At 41.8% G+C, this 18,160-nt stretch overlaps 1 protein-coding gene across 12 annotated transcripts in view; it reads left to right on the forward strand.

Moving 5' to 3' along the window:
• Nucleotides 1-6,934: 6,934 nt before the first annotated feature.
• The window catches only part of RASGEF1B (RasGEF domain family member 1B), a 181,991-nt gene continuing 170,765 nt past the window's right edge, over nucleotides 6,935-18,160 (forward strand). For 7 of the 12 annotated variants that reach the window (XM_045166270.1, XR_006641265.1, XR_006641267.1 and 4 more), the window contains exon 1: nucleotides 6,992-7,016. Coding sequence is in view for 5 of the 12 variants with exons in the window: in XM_025289835.3 (XP_025145620.2) it covers nucleotides 6,954-7,016 (63 nt within the window). In the remaining 7 variants the exon portion in view is untranslated. Of the gene's footprint in view, nucleotides 7,017-18,160 lie in introns of all 12 variants that reach the window. The other 5 variants (XM_025289835.3, XM_025289836.3, XM_025289838.3 and 2 more) reach the window with 2 other exon arrangements.

The raw sequence follows: 18,160 nt of genomic DNA on the forward strand, positions 1-18,160 counted from the left end.
ATAGTTTGATAGTTCCTCAAAATGTGAAATATAGAAATGTCTTATGATCTGGCATTTCCACACCTAGGTGTATAACCAAGAGAAATGAAAATTTGTACATGAGTGTTCATAAATGCCTTATTCATAATAGCCCCAAAGTAAAAGCAACTTATATGAATAAATCAATAAAATATGGTATATCTATTCAAAGGAATTTTTTTGGACAACAAAAAATGATGAAGTGATGATATATCCTACAACATGGATAATCTTTGAGAACATTACACTAGGTGAAACTCACCGAAGACAGTATACTGTATGATTTCATTTATGTAAATATAAAATATTTAGAATGGGCAAAAATACAAATAGAAAGTTGACTAGTGGTTGCCTAGGACTGGGGGGAGGAGACGGGGGAATGGTGGAGAGTTACTAATAGGTAAAGGGTTTCTTTTGGCAGGGGACACAGATACTTTAAAATTACACTGTGGTAATGGCTGCACAAACCTAGACAACATATTAAAAAGCAGAGACATTACTTTGCTAACAAAGGTCTGTATAGTTAAAACTGTAGTTTTTCCAGTGGTCATGTATGTACGTGAGAGTTGGACCATAAAGAAGGCTGAGCACTGAAGAACTGATGCTTTTGAACTGTGGTGCTGGAGAAAATTCTTGAAAGTCCCTTGGATGGCAAGGAGATCAAACCAGTCAATCCCAAAGGGAATCAACCCTGAATATTCATTGGAAGGACTGATGCTGAAGCTCCAATACTTTGACCACCTGATGTGAAGAGCTGACTCATTGGAAAAGACCCTGATGCTGGGACAGATTGAAGGTGGGAGAAGGGGATGACAGAGGATGAGATGGTTGGATGGCATCACCAACTCCATGGACTTGAGTTTGAACAAACTCCAGGAGATGGTGATGGACAGGCAAGCCTGGTATGCTGCAGTCCATGGGCTTTGCAAAGAGTCAGACATGACTGAGCGACTGAACAACAACAATGGCTGCACAACCTTGTGAGGTTTTTTTTTTTTTTTTGAGAAATAGTGAATTGCGCACCTTAAATGGGTGAAGTGAATGGCATGTGAATTGTATCAATAGAACTGTTTATGGGGAGGGAGGTGGGAGCGGGGTTCAGGATTGGGAACACATGTACACCCATGGCGGATTCATGTTGATGTATGGCAAAACCAATACAATATTGTAAAGTAATTAGCCTCTAATTAAAATAAATAAATTTAAATTAAAAAAATAAAACTTCAAAAAAATTACAGCGAAAAAATGGAAATAAAATATGTATCAGGATAGTAAATGACATTATACTCCATCCTGTTGATGGAACATGATGTAATCACTAAATATTATAAGCCCTAAAACTACATAACAACACAGAACATACGAAATGTGATGTTCAGAGTAAAGCAAAGTGATGTTGTAGCTAAATATACATTCATCTGGAGAAAGGCTGGCAGGAATCAGAGAGCGGAGACTGTGGTGAGGGGGATGTGCCACTTTCTTTCAAAAGTCTCATTAATGTTGTTGAGCATTTTGAAGGCACTTGTTTTAATGTGTTTTGTAATGGCAGCCTTGTGGTAAGTACAGGTGGTACTGAAGATGCATAAATCATAGGAAAGGAAGGCAAAAGCACAAGGGACATTTAAAAATCAACACGTAAAATATCTAAGAATTAGAAATTGACATGCAAAGATTCAGCGGAGCGTTTAAGGAAAATGCATATTGGGGGAGGCACTGAAGAATATTTAAGTAGCTCAGGTTCTCCCAGGATTCTGCCCAGAAATTTAAGAACTGGAGTGCCTGAGAGTCTGTTCTTCCCCATGAGCCTCTCTCTGCTCACAGGTTTTGAGGGGAGGGGGTTTTCATATACCGGAGCTGGTGTGGGTCTGTGATAATAACCCAAAGGAAGTGGGAACACTTAGCAGCGGGTGCAGTTTACTTAAGTTCACCAAAATTGTACTGGAGTGTGGAAAAGGGAGGAAGTCTGGTCAAGCCTGAATGAGTCAACATGTAATGGCCCTCCACCCAGCTCTCCTCCCTTCCCGAGGCCACCTCACCTCTGTGTCTGTGTGCTTGACCCTTGCTAAGAAGGAACTCCGGCTGGCCGGGGTGGGGTGAACCTAGATTCCTGTTGATTGGTCCCAACTCTTAGGTTGGGGGAACAGAGAGTAGAGGGGCCAGAGCAATGGGGCCTGGCCCCTCCTCTCTATGTAGCTATATTACATACCTTTTAAGAACTTTCCCTTCCCTGGTTCCCACTAAATGTTTGAAATATATTCCCCTCCTGAGTCCCAGAAGCAGCTCTTGAAAGTACTGCTCATAAGTTTGCTGTGTTGAAAAAAGTGTGTATACATATATGCAATACATACACATATGTGATACACATATGACATATGGTAGCTGTGTGAACCAGCCCAATCCTTTTGAAAAGCAGTATAGATAGTAAATCAAAAGAGCCATAAAAATGTCCATATCTTTGGCATAGGAACCCTACTCCTGGAAAAATATTCTAAAGAAATGATTCAAAAGGCTAAAAATAAAAAAGAGTGTGTTTTCATAGGTGTTAATTACAGGGAAAAGTAACTTGATATTTCCTCAAAAGGTGCAATATAGAAGTGTCTCATGATCCTTTGGGGTAAAGTTGTCCTCAGTCCTTTGGGAGCACTCTGTAGATGGAAGGTGCGGTCATCTTTAATCTGGATAAAGAATGGGTGACAAGTTGAGGATGGATAGAGGGGTGGCCGTCTTTGAAGTAGAATCTGCTTGCATCTCAAAACAGAACACATTGTTTACAGCCCTGAGGTGTGGGGAGGAGGTACAGGCAGTTGATTGACATCCACGTCCGTGTTTTCTATGGGATACAAATCCAAAAAAGAGGGGGTATATGTATACATACGGGGCTTCCCTGGTGGCTCAGACAATAAAATATCTGCCTGCAATATGGGAGATCCAGGTTTGATCCTTGGGTCAGGAAGATCCCCTGGAGAAGAGAATGGCTACACTCCAGTGTTCTTGGCAGGAGAATCATGGGAAAAAGAGCCTAGAGGGCTACAGTCCATGGGGTCTTAAAGAGTCGGTCACAGCTATGGGACTAACACAACATGTATACATATAGCTGATTCACTTTGCTGTACAGTAGAAACTAGCACAATATTTTAAAGCCACTGGGTATGTGTGTGTGTGTTAGTCATTCATTTGTGTCTGACTCTTTAAGACCCCATGGACTATACCCTGCCAGGCTCCTCTGTCCATGGAATTCTCCAGGCAAGAATACTGGAGTGGGTTGCCATTCCCTTCTCCAGGAGATCTTCCCTACCCAGGGATCGAACCCAGGTCTCCCCCATAAAAGGCAGATTCTTACCATCTAAGCCACTGGGAAAGCCCCTGTAAAGCAACTACTCTGCAATAAAAGTTAATTAAAAAAAATCAAGATTTCTGAGCAAAGACACATTCTTTTCTTCAGAGTTATTAGGGTTGTTTGAGCTGCCCGGTGACACCCCTTTGGACAGATGCCACCTGCATTGATCCCACAGCTCGGTCAGCGAGCTGAGCTGCGAGGTGATCCCTGTGTCCTTCCTCCTCAAAATTCTGGATTATTTCTGTCCTTCGGCACCAGGAATTGCCCTTATATTCCAGACTCCAGGGTAAACACTGAAGGTTGTAATTACAGTTCATGGTCTTAACCACTTCTGTGGTCTCCTTTTAGGAATCCAGTCTTAGAGAAGTAACCCCAGGTACCTGTCACTGCAGAGAGCTCTCAGCAGTTCTGTAGCTTCTCAGGAATGCTCTGAAGTTATTACGGGAAGAAGATAAAGGGGCAGTTTCACCCTTATCTTGCAGAGAGCTGGAGGGGATGGCCAGATTTGCCTGAGGCTTTGACTTTTCCCAAAGTTTCTCTTATTCCACTTTAAGACCATCCTCAGAGTCCCTGTCCCCACACAGAGCAAACAATAGGTTAGATGGGGAACAGCTCCAAAACCAGCCACAGCCACTCAACTACCCAAATAATAGCAACCACAAACCCTGGGTTGGAAAGCCTAAAATGACCAAAGGAGAGAGGGAAAGGGAAATACTATTTAGGGGAGCAGGAGGAGAAGGAGGTGACATAGGTTGGATATCAAGAGGATGAGATGGTTGGATGGCATCACTGACTCAATGAAAGTGAGTTTGAGCAAGCTCTGGGAGATAATGAAGGACAGGGAAGCCCAGTGTGCTGCAGTCCATGAAGTCTCAGAGTCAGACACAACTTAGAGACTGAATGACAACAACAATTGAGTCATAACAACATGCCCCTGACTACTCTGTGTTTTGTATGTGAACCCATTATCTCAGAAATATCCTTTTATATATGGCCCAGAATCATCATGTATTTTCCCACCACACAAATGATTTCTAGGTAAGAGATCTATGCTTTGGGACTCGTAGGTTGTTTCAGTCTTAAATATACCCAGTGCAATCATATCAAGGGACTCTTTTGTCCCAAAGAAAATCAAGCTGCACATCCACCTAAGAAAACTAGTTACCTGTTGCCATGGCAACTGGACCAGCCTTAGAGGGAAGGGCAGAGTTCCTCAAATTCATCTTCTATGTCTGCAGATTGACTTCCTTGAAACTGAGTCATGTGTCCTGATCATCAACGCTGAACTGTTATTTTCATTAAAAAAAAAAAAAAAAAGTCACAGTCTCAGTTGATGTATTTCAGCTTTTTCTCTGGTGCCACTCAATGAATGTCTTTTTATCTCTGAAAGGTGGGATTTGGTAACTGGATCCTTTAGAACTTTCATGCATGCCCTAACGTGGTTGGGACCTGGGCCAATAGGTTTGGTAGTAATTAAACTTTGATGGCTGGAACATGACCTGTGAAATGAGTTGCTGGTCTCAGCTTCACTCCTAATGAACAGAAAGCCATATGCCTTGGAATTTGACCATCACCCCTGTTTCTAGACCACAGGAAGAAAGTCAGAGGTTTGAATGGCTTCTCCTGGGGGTAGACTGCAGGGACCTCTTCCCCAGGAATCATGCTTTGCCTTTCTAGGCCACAGATAGCTCCACAATTCGTCTTAAAATGCCCTGCGAGATATGTGTAAATAACGCAAACCACATTTACAGGCAGGGCCACCCTGGTTGAAAGTACGAGTAATTTGCCCAGAGTAAGATAATTAGTAACAGCAGGGGTAGAGATTCCAGAGGGTCGTACTCCATTCCTTTGCTAAGACCACTGAAAAAAATCTTTCTTTCACTCAAGAAACATGGCCAATTAATGGACAGCAGGAGGCGGGGATGGGTCAATACTTGCTTGATTCAGTTTTAAAGGTCATTTTTATTTTATGGGGTTGTTGGTACCTACAGTTAAGATTTTTTTTTTTTTCAATAACAAGTATCTTGATATTTCCTCTAATGAGACTGAAAAATGTGCTTAGTGAGAATGAGAGCTGAGGGCCAGAGAGAGCTGGATCGGCTGGGGTGTTTCTACATAAAGAAAAGATTCAGCTAACAGAAGGCGAGAGTACTGTCATAGAAAGCACCTATATCTATGTCTTAGTCCGTTCAGGCTGCTCTAACAAAATGCCACAGATTGGGAGCTTATAAGCAGAAGACTTTTATTTCTCAGATTTCTGGTGACTCGAGGTCTAAGATCAGGGTTCAGCACAGTTCAGTGAGGGTCTTCTTCCAGGGCACAGACTTGTCCTTGTATCCTCACATGGGAAAGAGGCCAGCCAGCACCCTGGGATGTCTTTTACAAAGACATTAATCCCAATCATTCCCAAATCACTGTCTAAAGCCCCCACCTCCTAATCCCTTCACCATTTGGGGCTTAGGAGTTTTTTAAGGTGGTTTTTTTTTTTTTTTCTGATGTGAACCATCCTTAAAGTCTCCACCGAATTTGTTGCAATATCATCTCTGCTTTTTATGTTTTGTTTTTATTGGCTGCGAGGCATACAGGACCTCAGCTCCCTGACCAGGGATCAAACTAACACCCTGCATTAGAAGGTGAGGTCCCAACCCCTGGACCAACAGGGAAGCCTTTAGGGGCTTTAGTATTTCATCATATGAATTCTGGGGGCGGTGAGGGGTGGGGACACAAACATTCAGACTAGAGCTATGCATAAGACCTATGTTAGATTGTAAAGGATACAAAGATTACAAAAACAGGAGTCCTGTCTTCAGTAAGTCACTTCCCAGCAGATAATGACAAGTACCCTAATAATAGGATGTGAATCCTGTGATTGGGAGAAGTTTACTGTGATTCTAGCCAGAGTGGAGGAATATAGCGAAATGATTCTTAGGACAGGTAGGAAATCATAGACAGATAGTGAAGAAAGGATCTTTTAGAAACTGGGAGCAGTATAAACAAAGGCATAGACTGGAATCTACTGAAGAAAAACACAGTTGGCCAAATGTGGCTTGAGGTTTAGGTTAAATTATAGGAGAGAGTTGGAACTAAAGCAAAAAAGGGAAAAAGAGCCACATTTTGGAGTGTTCTAAAAGGCAGGTAGAGAATTTTGGACAGTACTCCATATAGCATCAGAGGTTTGAAAACCAGAAGTTGAGCTGTGGTCCGTGTTTTTATGCAATAAGATGAGATACTTGTAGTGTTATTTTTTTAACAACAACAAAAAAAGATTCACATAGTCTAATGTGTGTTCTGCAAGATACCTTAGCAGATTAGGCTGAAAATATTCTGCACTTCTGTCGATATTCCTTCAGAATGTCATAAGAGGTTTTGTAATGTACCCCTGCGTAAGGTTAAATGAGTTTGCACCGACGGTAAGCTGAAGGTGCCTGTGTGAAAACGCTGACGCAAGCATTTCAAGTGACAACCATTATAGTTAAGTGCTTGAGGCACTGTTGTGAGAAGCAGGAGCATGGCTTCATGCAGTAGGAGAGCCAGCCAAGTCCCTGAAACCTCTCTCTCTCTGTTTCCTTTCTCATAGGAACAGCAATGGAAACCTTCGATGTACAGCAGCATAACTCCCATCTGCTTTGCAAGCCCTCTACTTGAGAAGCCAGTTGGCAAAGTAAGAATGAATTCATTTCTTGCTGAACGGTTTAATTTGAGTCTGTTGGCTGTTCTTTCTTTTTGTCTTGAGCTATTTGGGTGACATAATCAAGTTGATCTCATAAAAGTGGCTGATAAAAATCCAGATTTTGAACTGCTTGGTTGGCCCTAGTGGCATTGCTCCTTGGCAAGATGTTGGGGTAAGTGATGTTGATCTGAGATTCCCTGGGCTTCACATGGATCTTGGTGCTGTCCTCCCCAAATCCTTCAGTGGCCCACTTTCTCAGCTCTTTGTCAGTGTCCCCCTTTCTCAGCTTCTTGTCTCCCCTTCCCTTGCCTATCGGAACATATTAGAAGGAAAGAGATGGCTTTTAGTCATCTACATTGTAGGGGAAGGGAAACCTTTTTCCTCGCCTCTTTTAGCTTAGTGCCTGGGGTAATGCAAATTAAACTGAGGAAATAAAAGAGACAGGTAAACAGAGAAAAGGTTTATTACTGTGAATAAAGAGGCCTTCATAGAAAAGAAGTGAAGATCTAAAGAAGCAACTGTATTTGAGATTTGTATAACATTTTAACAAAGAGTGATATTGGAAAAGTGACAAGAGAAAGGTGAAGGGTATTGGGCTTCCCTGGGCCATAATTTGTGAGCTGGTCAATATATGGGGGAAATTAATGAAAAATTAAGAGTTACTTGGTAAGGTGTGTTATACTAACTCAAGTTGGTGCCTTTTCTACTACTAAGAGTCTTTTCTAGTGATTAAAAATCATCTTCTTCCTGGTATGGAAAAGCAAGACACCGTTACAAATTTATGTTACTTTTACAAAGGAAAGTTTATGTGCTACTTTTAGACAGAAAGAGAGAAGTCAGAGAGCTTTGCCTACACCTGCTATTTCCCAATTGCCTTTGACTCAAGTAATCCTTATGCAAAAGTGGCATATTTGGGTGTAGCAAAATCTGATTCTCTTCAACATTTTATTGTGAAATCTAACTGCCACACTCTCTCTTCCAAACATATTTGTTATTTAAACTATCTTGTAGAATGAAAAACTTTGACTCCAGAAGAGAAATTACAGTATTTGCCTGATTCTGAACCTGAAAATCACACCCATCAGTCCCACCAGGGAGAGTAGAGCTGGATAGTTAAGAGGTGGGTTCTAGAGTCACCAGCTCTGTGACTTTGAGCAAATCAAATGTAAAGAAGTCTTCATACCGGTACCTGCCTCATGGGACTTCATCAGAATTAATTTAATAAAAATTTATGAGAACAAGGATTTTTTAAGCCTATTTGGTTTACTGTATATGCAAGTACTCAGCAAATGCAAATGAATTGAATGAATGAATAAATGAAACACTATACACATGATAAACTTAGAGGAAACACATGCTCAATTTGCTTATTTCAAGAAGTGGGAGCTGGAGGGTGTTATATGTAGAGAGGGACACCATTCTCGACACTTTGGCGAGAATGCCAAGGACAATTGCCAGGCACACCTCAACAGAAGCACCAATCTACCTGGGATAACAGTCACCTTCCTGTCCTTTGCTACAGTTATTGGTGCATCTCCAGACCACACACGATCCAACCACTAGGATGAACCATAGTCACTGTCTGGACAAGTCAAAAACAAACAAAAGTTCTTTCAATAGGTCTTTTCTCTCCAAATTCTACATATGTGGGCAGAGCTGGAGCTTTTGTAGTTTTTAAAAGGAAATGAATCTATTTTTCCCAGCAATTCCTGGTAATTCTGCCTTGTCCTGCCAAGACAGCTGTCTTTGGAGTACGAACTCCCAGTGGAACAGGAAGTCTCCTGCCCATGCTCTCAGCGCGGTTGACGTTTTGCATGCGTAGCAGGAGAGTGACCTCAGCTTCTTGGGACTGACTTTTCTGTACTTCATGTTCACTAAGGTCTGCACTTCCCCTCTGCTGACTTCAGTTCCAAGTAAGAGGAGTATCCTTTGGCCCAAAGATTAAAACAACAAACAAACAAAACACTCCCTGAACATCACAAAATGTGTTGCCAGCAGCTCCGTTCACTGCTTTGTCCCTGCCTGGGTCCCTTCCAGCCCCACTTCCTTTGACTTTATTTATGTAGGTTCTAAATAGACCACCACTTTGTGGGGATGGAAAGAAGCCATTTCAGAGGTTGAGTTCAGAAGTCCGTGAGCCCTGGAGAGACTCTTTTGACTAAATTTCACGTCAATCTAATAGCCAGTCCTGAGTTTACTTGCTGTTTTCCTAGACCTGATTGAAAAACACTAACAGCAATGTAGAAATGGTAGAGAGTGCCTTTGGTAAAGGCTTGTCAGAGAGCCAAAGGAAGCCAAAGGCAGTATGACCGTTCTTGGGTTTCGCAGATGGCTCTTTGGTAAAGAATCCACCAAGAGATTCTTGATGTAGGAGACATGGGTTTGATCCCTGGGTCAGGAAGATCCCCTGGAGAAGGGAATGACAATCTACTCCAGTATTCTTGCCTGGGAAATCCCATGAACAGCGGAGCCTGGTGGGCTATAGTCCATAGAGTTGTAAAGAGCTGGACACGATTTAGCGACTAAACAACAACAACATGATCATTCTTGGTCTGATAATATTTCACAGCATGTTCCTCGGGTTTCCCTCCCCCACAGGCCTGAATGAGCAGGTAATTGTCTGTACAGTGACACCAGGACTGTCCTGGGGTGAGAGGGGCTGCTCCCAAAGAATACACTTTCTCTCTTTTCTCTCCGTAGCTCTGGCTTTAGCTTAACACATGTTCTGTGAAATATTCTAATGAATTCATTTTTAAAATCAGCTCTCTAATCCATCCACTTGGGGGTGTATGTGGGGGGGAATGATGCCAAAACTGTAAGAAAGTCAAGCTTTAATTATAGAGGTCAATGGAAGGCAGCATTTGGGGGTGGATAATTAAAACCTATGTTTAATCTGCCCAGAATCCAAACTCTCTTCCTCACTGACAAGAAACTTTCTGTTGGTTAAAAGGCTTCAACTTTTGGAAGGTTGGTTTCCAGAGGCAGTTTCTACCACCCAAATTAGGGTGCCCCAAGCTGAACCAAAGACTAGTGTTTCCTTGCTACAAGGGGGAGGAAAAGTGCTGAGAAAATACCAATTAGAAAACAGAGGTTTCCAATGTGAGCTCATAATAGAATAAGGAATATTTTGGCACCAACTCCAGTCTTACCACTAAATGATAACTATTTTCATTAGTGGTTATGATTAAAGGGCAGGAATTAAAGGAGGGAAGCTTCCTTCTTTTCTAGGGAGAAGCCCTTGAAATCACTCTGGGCAGCAAGCAAGCCTGGAATGTGTGAATATCCATTCTCAGATCAAGAAGAGTTTTCTGTTTTATTTTACATAACTGAAGTCAGCGCCTTTTGAATGGAGCATGCAAATTTATGTAAACAAGAATGCAAATGTTAAAAAATATGTGTCTTGGGATTTCCTGGGGATGCCTTGGTAGCTTTATCTTCCTGCCTTTGTATCATCTAAATATCGTGTTGTGAAACGGGTGAACTTACTTCCCCAAATCCCACAATGTTATAACTAGAGGGCTTTCTTTATCATTTATAGGAGATATTTTGGAGAATGAATTAAGACAGACTAATGTATTTGACAGCTCCAAGAAGATACACAGGCCAACAATAAATGCAAAATGGATTGGAGAATTTCAATAAATTGATGGCAGATTCAAAGTGGATTATTGAAAGGGAATTAGAGAATGATGATGGAAACAAAAGCAGGGGTTTAAGGAGATAGGTGACATGAGAAGATGCCATAAAATTCAAACTCCAGGCTGTCCTTCAAAATTCTCCCTGGGGCTACTGACAAGAGAGTGGGTTGAAAGAAGTATTAGTTCAACTCAGCATAACAGTCCATCCCAAGTACGGATCATGCCAAGTCTAAATGACTCAAGCAAGTGCCATGACCTCTGAAACCTGCAGAGAATACACAAGCAGATGGAACTGTTTGGGATTAAGAGCTGTCCATGAGTATGGCTGTGCCAACCTGTCTTTCTCAGTATAATTTAGGAGACAGGTAAACTTGTCCTCAAGTCTAAGGAAATGTAACTTTAATACATGATTTGATTCAGCCAGAAGGAAATGGAGAGAGATAAACAGCCTTGAAGGATAGCAGTGTTATCGAATGGAAAGGTAACTAAGAAACTAATGGAGGCCCTCTGGGCCTTCTATATTTCTCCATGAGTAAAGGGGGAAACTGGAGGAGCTGGGTGGAAGTACTGGATAAACAACAGATAAGAAAGGAACTGGTGAACTCAGAATTAACCACATATAGAGTTGCTTTTGGAGAAGGAAATGGCAACCCACTCCAGTGTTCTTGCCTGGAAAATCCCAGGGACAGCGGAGCCTGGTGGGCTGCCGTCTATGGGGTCGCACAGAGTCGGACACGACTGACGCGACTTAGCAGCAGCAGCAGCAGCAGCAGAGCTGCTTTTGGCACCCCACTCCAGTACTCTTGCCTGGAAAATCCCATGGATGGAGGAGCCTGGTGGGCTGCAGTCCATGGGGTCGCTAAGAGTCAGACACGACTGAGCAACTTCCTTTTCACTTTTCATTTTCATGCATTGGAGAAGGAAATGGCAACTCACTCCAGTGTTCTTGCCTGGAGAATCCGAGGGGCGGGGGAGCCTGCTGGGCTTCCGTCTATGGGGTCGCACAGAGTTGGACACGACTGAAGCGACTTAGCAGCAGCAGCAGCAGCAGAGCTGCTTTATTTCAGAGTTGAGAGGCATCTGTGGGAAGAAAACAAACAGAGGTGTCCCTTTTTTGCACACTGATCTTTAGCTTCTTTTAACACTGGAGAATTTTTCTTACCAAAGGAAAATTTAACTTAGCCAAAATGGACCACTTAAAGAATCGCTGTAAAAGTCATGGCCCATTGAGAATCTCTGAGTGTGTTACATCATTATATCGCGGCTAGGTCTGCATAGACAGCACCAATTCAATGAGAAGTACCTTGGAACTTAATACTCAGTATTTAGGGCTCTAAGTGACCAAAGAAGATGGAACCAAGAAGGCAAGCCACAAAGTACTCTGAGGCCTAGTGCTGTTTCTAAAAAAAAGGAAAAAAAACCCAAAAGTCAGGAATGGAATAATCCAAAGAGAATAATAATTTTAAGCCCAGCAAGCTACCACAATTACTACAGTCATAGATAAATGTAATTTCATTAATTGAGGATGAGGGCACCTGATGTGACTGGCTCTCTTTCTCTATACATTTAGCTTCTGGTCACTGAGGTAAAATGCATTAAGCCAACTATTCTTAGAGGTGAAAGAAACTTCCAAGGTGAAGGGTCAGCTCTCTTCTCCTACGATAGTGGAGGATTTAGTTGGGCATATGTCCACCCAACTAAAGAGCACATTTTCAGCATCCCTTGCAGCTAGATGTTGGCCATATAATATTATGGCCAATGAGATATGAATGGAAGTGATGTATGTAATTTTTGAATCATGCCATTCAGATTAAAGGCAGACCCTTCCTGCTGGCTGGAATATGGTAGCAAAAACTGAAATAGCCACCTTAGACCATGAGAGGATGGCAGAGAAACCACACAGAACCATTATCTGCTTGTGTTCAGACAGCTGTTGCCTGAGACAGAAACTGGCTTTCATCTTGTCTATATCTCTACTATTTGGCCTTTGGTACCGTAGCTGCAGTGGTATCCTAGCACACAATTAAAATGGGAGAAAGGAGACTGCATGCCCTATGAGAAGTCACGTGGGATTCAGTGAAGGCAAAAGGCAGAACCTACACAGTAAACATCAGTTAAAGGGATGAAATTCTGAGTTGCTGTCTCCCCAATCAATCTGGATAAGGAAGAAGAGTTACAGAGGCTAATTTCTGGCTCTGATGATAAGGGGATGAACAAAACTCTGCTTAGCTGAGCTCTACTATAGTAAACCCAGATAGCCATCATATCCTGAATTTTGGAGTTCTCCTTAGATCTGAAACAAATTTCTACTGAAAATATTCTGATTCAAGCATTGTAGTGGAACCGGTTATCTGGTCCAATAACATTCTATTGATAATTATTATATATAGGAACTACATTAGTTTGGAAACATTTATAAATATCTCCATGTATTTGGTATAATATTCTATTCTTTCATCATCTGGAACAGGTTTAGATTCCCTGGGGCTTCAGGGAATCACCTTGGGCTTCAGCTTTTGCTATAATTCTATTACACAGGATTTTATGGGAAGACCGAATTGTTATCTCATAGCTTATTCTAGATGCACTGTCCTTTTATTAACATAAAATATAATAGCATGTATTATTTGGGCTTAATAAATTAAAACATCAGCTTTTACTGCTATCACATATTAGAGTCCATGTCATTTTTTCCCATCATCTCTTTCCTCATGTCTGATGTGATGACATGTACATAGTAAGCAGATAGTGCTTGTCCAAGGATGGTTAAGTGAATATGGAATTTTACTCCATTACTCAGCTATTTTCATCTTCTTATCCTGATCACAGTGGTTGTTGAAAAGTATTCTATGTGAGTGGGCTTCTATATCTACTAAAAACAGAAAAAAATTTTAATCAATAGCATTAGAACTGTCCTATGAATATTAAGTAAGCAGTGGTGAAAATATATTTCCCTTGAATTTTGATTCCTGGATTCTCACTACCACCCAAGCAAAACCTCGACTGAAATTGACTACATTAGGTCCATTGGTAAGAGTTCAGAAGGATAAGAAATGCTTCCTAAAGCACAAGGACAAGAAGTCTTTCCATCCCAACATTCCTACCAGGCAAGATGACTCTATAAACAGGCTTGTAAGCACAGAGAGTTAGAACAAGATTGAACAAATATGCTGAAACCAATGGCAGTTCGAAAGCTTTGACCAACCTAGACAGTGTATTAAAAAGAAGAGGTAAATTACTTTGCTGACAAAGATCCATATAGTCAAAGCTATGTTTTTTCCAGTAGTCATGTATGGATGTGAGAGTTGGACCATAAAGAAAGCTGGGTACTGAAGAACTGATGCTTTTGAACTGTGGTGTTTGAGAAGACTCTTGAGAGTCCCTTGGACTGCAAGGAGATCAAACCAGTCCATCCTAAAGCCCTAAATATTCATTGGAAGGACTGATGCTAAAGCTGAAGGAACAATCCTTTGGCCACCTGATGGGAAGAACTGACTCATTGGAAAAGACCCTGATGTTGGGAAAGATTGAAGGCAGGGGGAGAAGGAGACAACAGAGGATGAAATGATTGGATGGCTTCACCAACTTGATGGACATAAGTTTGAACAAGCTCTGGGAGTTGGTGATGGACAGGGAAGCCAGGCGTGCTGGAGTCCATGGGGTTGCAAAAAGTGGGACACGACTGAGCGACTGAACTGATAAACATAGAAGCATATTCAGTTCTGGCTTCCAAACCTATAGGATATAAGTGAAATGTGAACAATTAATATCTATAGAATTTATTTTATTATGCTTATCAAATAAGACTACTGGAGTGGGTAGCCATTCCTATCTCCAGGGGATCTTCCTGACCCAGCTTTTAAACCTGGATCTTCTCCATTGCGTGCAGATTCTTTACTGTCTGAGCCACCAGGAAAGCCCCATCAAGGTTGTTAATTCATAAACAGTTAAATGCCTATACACAATAAAAATGAGAAACAACAAACTTAGAAATCATTCTTATTCTCTGATCTTGTTTTACAGCTTATTTATTTTAAAGGGTGAAATACATGGTACAGTATGTACAGCTCAACTGCATAGACGTATCACGATATACTTCATGTTTAAATATGAGATAAACGGCTTGTTAACATTGCACACACACACACGTAATTACCAGACCCTTGCTATCACAGACTGCACCATTACCAGAGGTCTCAGAGTCATATTTGTATTACACAGGACTATTGTTTATTTTTCCCTTGGCTCAGTGTGCTCACACTTTCCATTTAATACCACATTGATTTCTCTTGCACAACCTGGTTGAAAAATATCATGTGGAACTTCTGATGGAAAAATGCTAAGTACAAATATTGCCTGGTCTGATACTGACCAAAAGAGAAATTTTCATTTGTCCCACCTGGGGGCAGGGAAAAAAGATGACCTGGAACTGGCATAGAATACATGTTGTCTCTATTCATAAAGATCAGAAAAATAGCATATCTCTGAATCCTGAGACATAGCACTGCAGAATTATCAACAAAATTAGCCCAGAATTTATATAGTTTTGCTCCTTTCTCCATACTCTGGGTCCCCCTGAGAAAGCCAAGGGAAGCTCCTCTTGGAAATATTGCATTCTAAGCATTCTATGCCAGCTGCTATTTCCACTAAGAAATGCCTTCCATGTGTGAGGCAGTGTGCTATAAACAGTAATTCAGGGCAATTTGGTATAAATGATAACAGCAATAATCATTATTATAATAGATTCCATTGTTTGAGAACTCTGTGCCAAACACTAACCTAAGTTCTTCATATCGAGTCTCTCATTTAATTGTTTTACCCATGAAGCCTGGAAAGGATAAAGGACGTGTTCAAGGTCATGGACTGGTAAGCAATAGAGTTGGCATCCAAAAGTAGGCAAGGACCTATGCCTTAACCACCTGCCGGAGAGAGATTTTAAAAATGTATTCAGATAATCTCTTTTCTCTTCCTCATTGAAATATAATCAAAGTTTCCTGAGAGGACACAGAAGGATGCCAAAAAAAGTATGACCTGTCTTAGATTATGGGTCACTCTGGCTGCAGTTAACCAACTCTAGATTTTCTTTTTCCAAAAGGCCCTGTTATAAATAGCAACCCAGCACAAGTGGGAAATAACGTGTGAGCATTCGGCGTTAGGTTGCCCCTTTAAAGGCAGCTGCTTTACAAAGGACTTTAAAGGGGATATGAACTGCAAAGATAGCGGCATGAGGTTACTCAGATCAGAATAATATTCCTCAGAAGCCATCCCATACCTTTGGGTGTCCCAGTTTATCTCCTCTGGAAGAAGCTGAGTTGGTGCTCACCTAATCCTTGAGGCAAGGCATTTAATTTTAAGAACTCTAATGCTCTCAATGAAAAAGGGTCAAAAGTGGCCTTATTAAAGTTCAACTTAACAAAAGACTCATGGTACAGACAAGGGTAGAGCTGAAATCTGCACTCACCACTAATGCCTGTTAAGTTTTTCATGGAGGCAGTTTAGATGCCTGGTGAAATAAAGGCGTCTGTTCTCTTTAGTGAACAGAGAACAGATTGCGTAAAAGTTTATGGTCTGAAGAGTAGGGAGGTAATTAGTGGTGTGATGAACTCCCCAATTGTGTCTATGTTTTTAAAGGTCATTTCCTGGATTTTACGAGAAATGGGGAATTACCTGTGGGCCCCCATGGAACTTTGCTTTTACTGTTATGAATGTTTATTTCAGTTTACCTTACCTTAGGGTTGGCTGATTGCATGTCTGTCTTTTTTGCAGGGGCTTGTAATCTCCTTGTCTGGGGGCTGGGGTGGAGGAGAATTGGGCCTTATTCATTATGTGTGTCCCCAAAGCACCACACATAATTCTTTCCATACAGGAGCTGGTTATTGAGGAGGGGGAAGTGGTAGACAAAGAAAGGGAAAGGAATTCTCATTTTGTTTATCTGAGATCACTCTTTTCAGATTACCTGGGTTTGGACTGCTTTTCGTGAAATGCCTTCTGAAACCTCTCTAAGAACAGCTTAGTGAAAAAATTCAACTTTACCTTAAAAGACATTTGCTTACAGAATAACTCTTAAAAGGCTCTATTCATTTGTAAAAGGCAGAAACTGAAGTTTTTACACTAAGGACTTTCACAGAGAATCAGCAATAAGAGATGTGTTGAGATTAAAACAAAATAGAAAAAAAAAAACAAAAACAGAGAATGTGCTCATGTTTCATGGCATGGAAGTTGTCCTTCCTTCGCTGCACGAGTCAAAGCGATCTTGCCAAGGTCAGTAGGGAAATCCTCACTGCCGCTGCCCCTCCCCAGTGCACAGAGGCCACAGTGGGGACTGCCAGAGCACGTGGGCAGAAACCCGCCCCCGCCCCACCCCCATGGGAGGAGGATGGGTGTGCAGGCCCAACGGTGGGGCCGTGTGCCACTCGTTGCCTTTTTAAAATTTTTTTTCTTTTTGGTGGCTTCCCTGGTAGCTCAGATGGTAAAGAATCTGTCTGCAGTGCAGGAGACCCAGGTTCAATCCCTGGGTCGGGAAGATACCCCGGAGAAGGAAATGGCAACCCGCTCCAGTATCCTTGCCTGGAAAAATCCCATGGACAGAGGAGCCTGGTGGGCTGCAATCCATGGGGTCGCAAAGAGTCGAGCATGATTGAGCAACTAACACAAACCCAGAGTACATTTCATTTCTTCTGGAATATGACTCAGTTGACCCCTCCTCAAAAGTTGTTCCTCTCTTGGCTTTTATGAGAGATGACTGTTGTAATTCTCATCTGGCCTTCTCAGTCTTTTTTGTTATTTCATCTTCCCTCAATAATACTTCCAATTTTGTGTTCCCCAGTGTTCCATTCCTAGTGTACTTAAAAGAACTCAACGCTCTCTCAACGAACAATACTCTATTTTCTTGTTTCATTTGCTCAACACCTTCGAACCTGAACTAGTGAGCACCTCTTTCGGGTCTCTGATTCCTCTGCTCTACAGATGTTCTGTTCCTCTCTCAATGAATGTTCCTACCTTCTATCCAGCAATTCAAATCAGACATCCATCATTCTTTCCGCACTCCCCACCCCACCTCATCCTTTCAGTCAGTTTTCCATTTCGGATGGTTCTAAATCCTTTGTATCTCACCCTCTTCTTCCCTATTGTGATTGCTATATTTAAGGCCTTCATCATCTCTCATCTGCTTCCTAAGGAGCCCTTGAGCTGTTTTCCTCTTCATTCTCATCATCGTCTTTCAATTCCTTGTCAGTATCACTACAGACTTATCCTTTCAAATGGCAACTATGATCAATGCTTGCTTGACTCAATGTTGAAATGGCTTTCCACTGACTACTGAGTTAGTCTGAGTCCCTCTGAATGGTGGAGGTGGGCGCGTGTGAAATACTCCCCTGCCCCTCCGTCACCTCCATCTGCTTGTCCCCTCCCAAATCCTACAGGATACTGTACTTCCTGAGACTGTCATCGTACGTGCTACTCCTTCCACTCGGTCCTGTGGAATCACTCTTCTTTTTA

Source organism: Bubalus bubalis, chromosome 7 (assembly GCF_019923935.1).
Source record: "Bubalus bubalis isolate 160015118507 breed Murrah chromosome 7, NDDB_SH_1, whole genome shotgun sequence".
Lineage (NCBI taxonomy): Eukaryota > Metazoa > Chordata > Mammalia > Artiodactyla > Bovidae > Bubalus > Bubalus bubalis.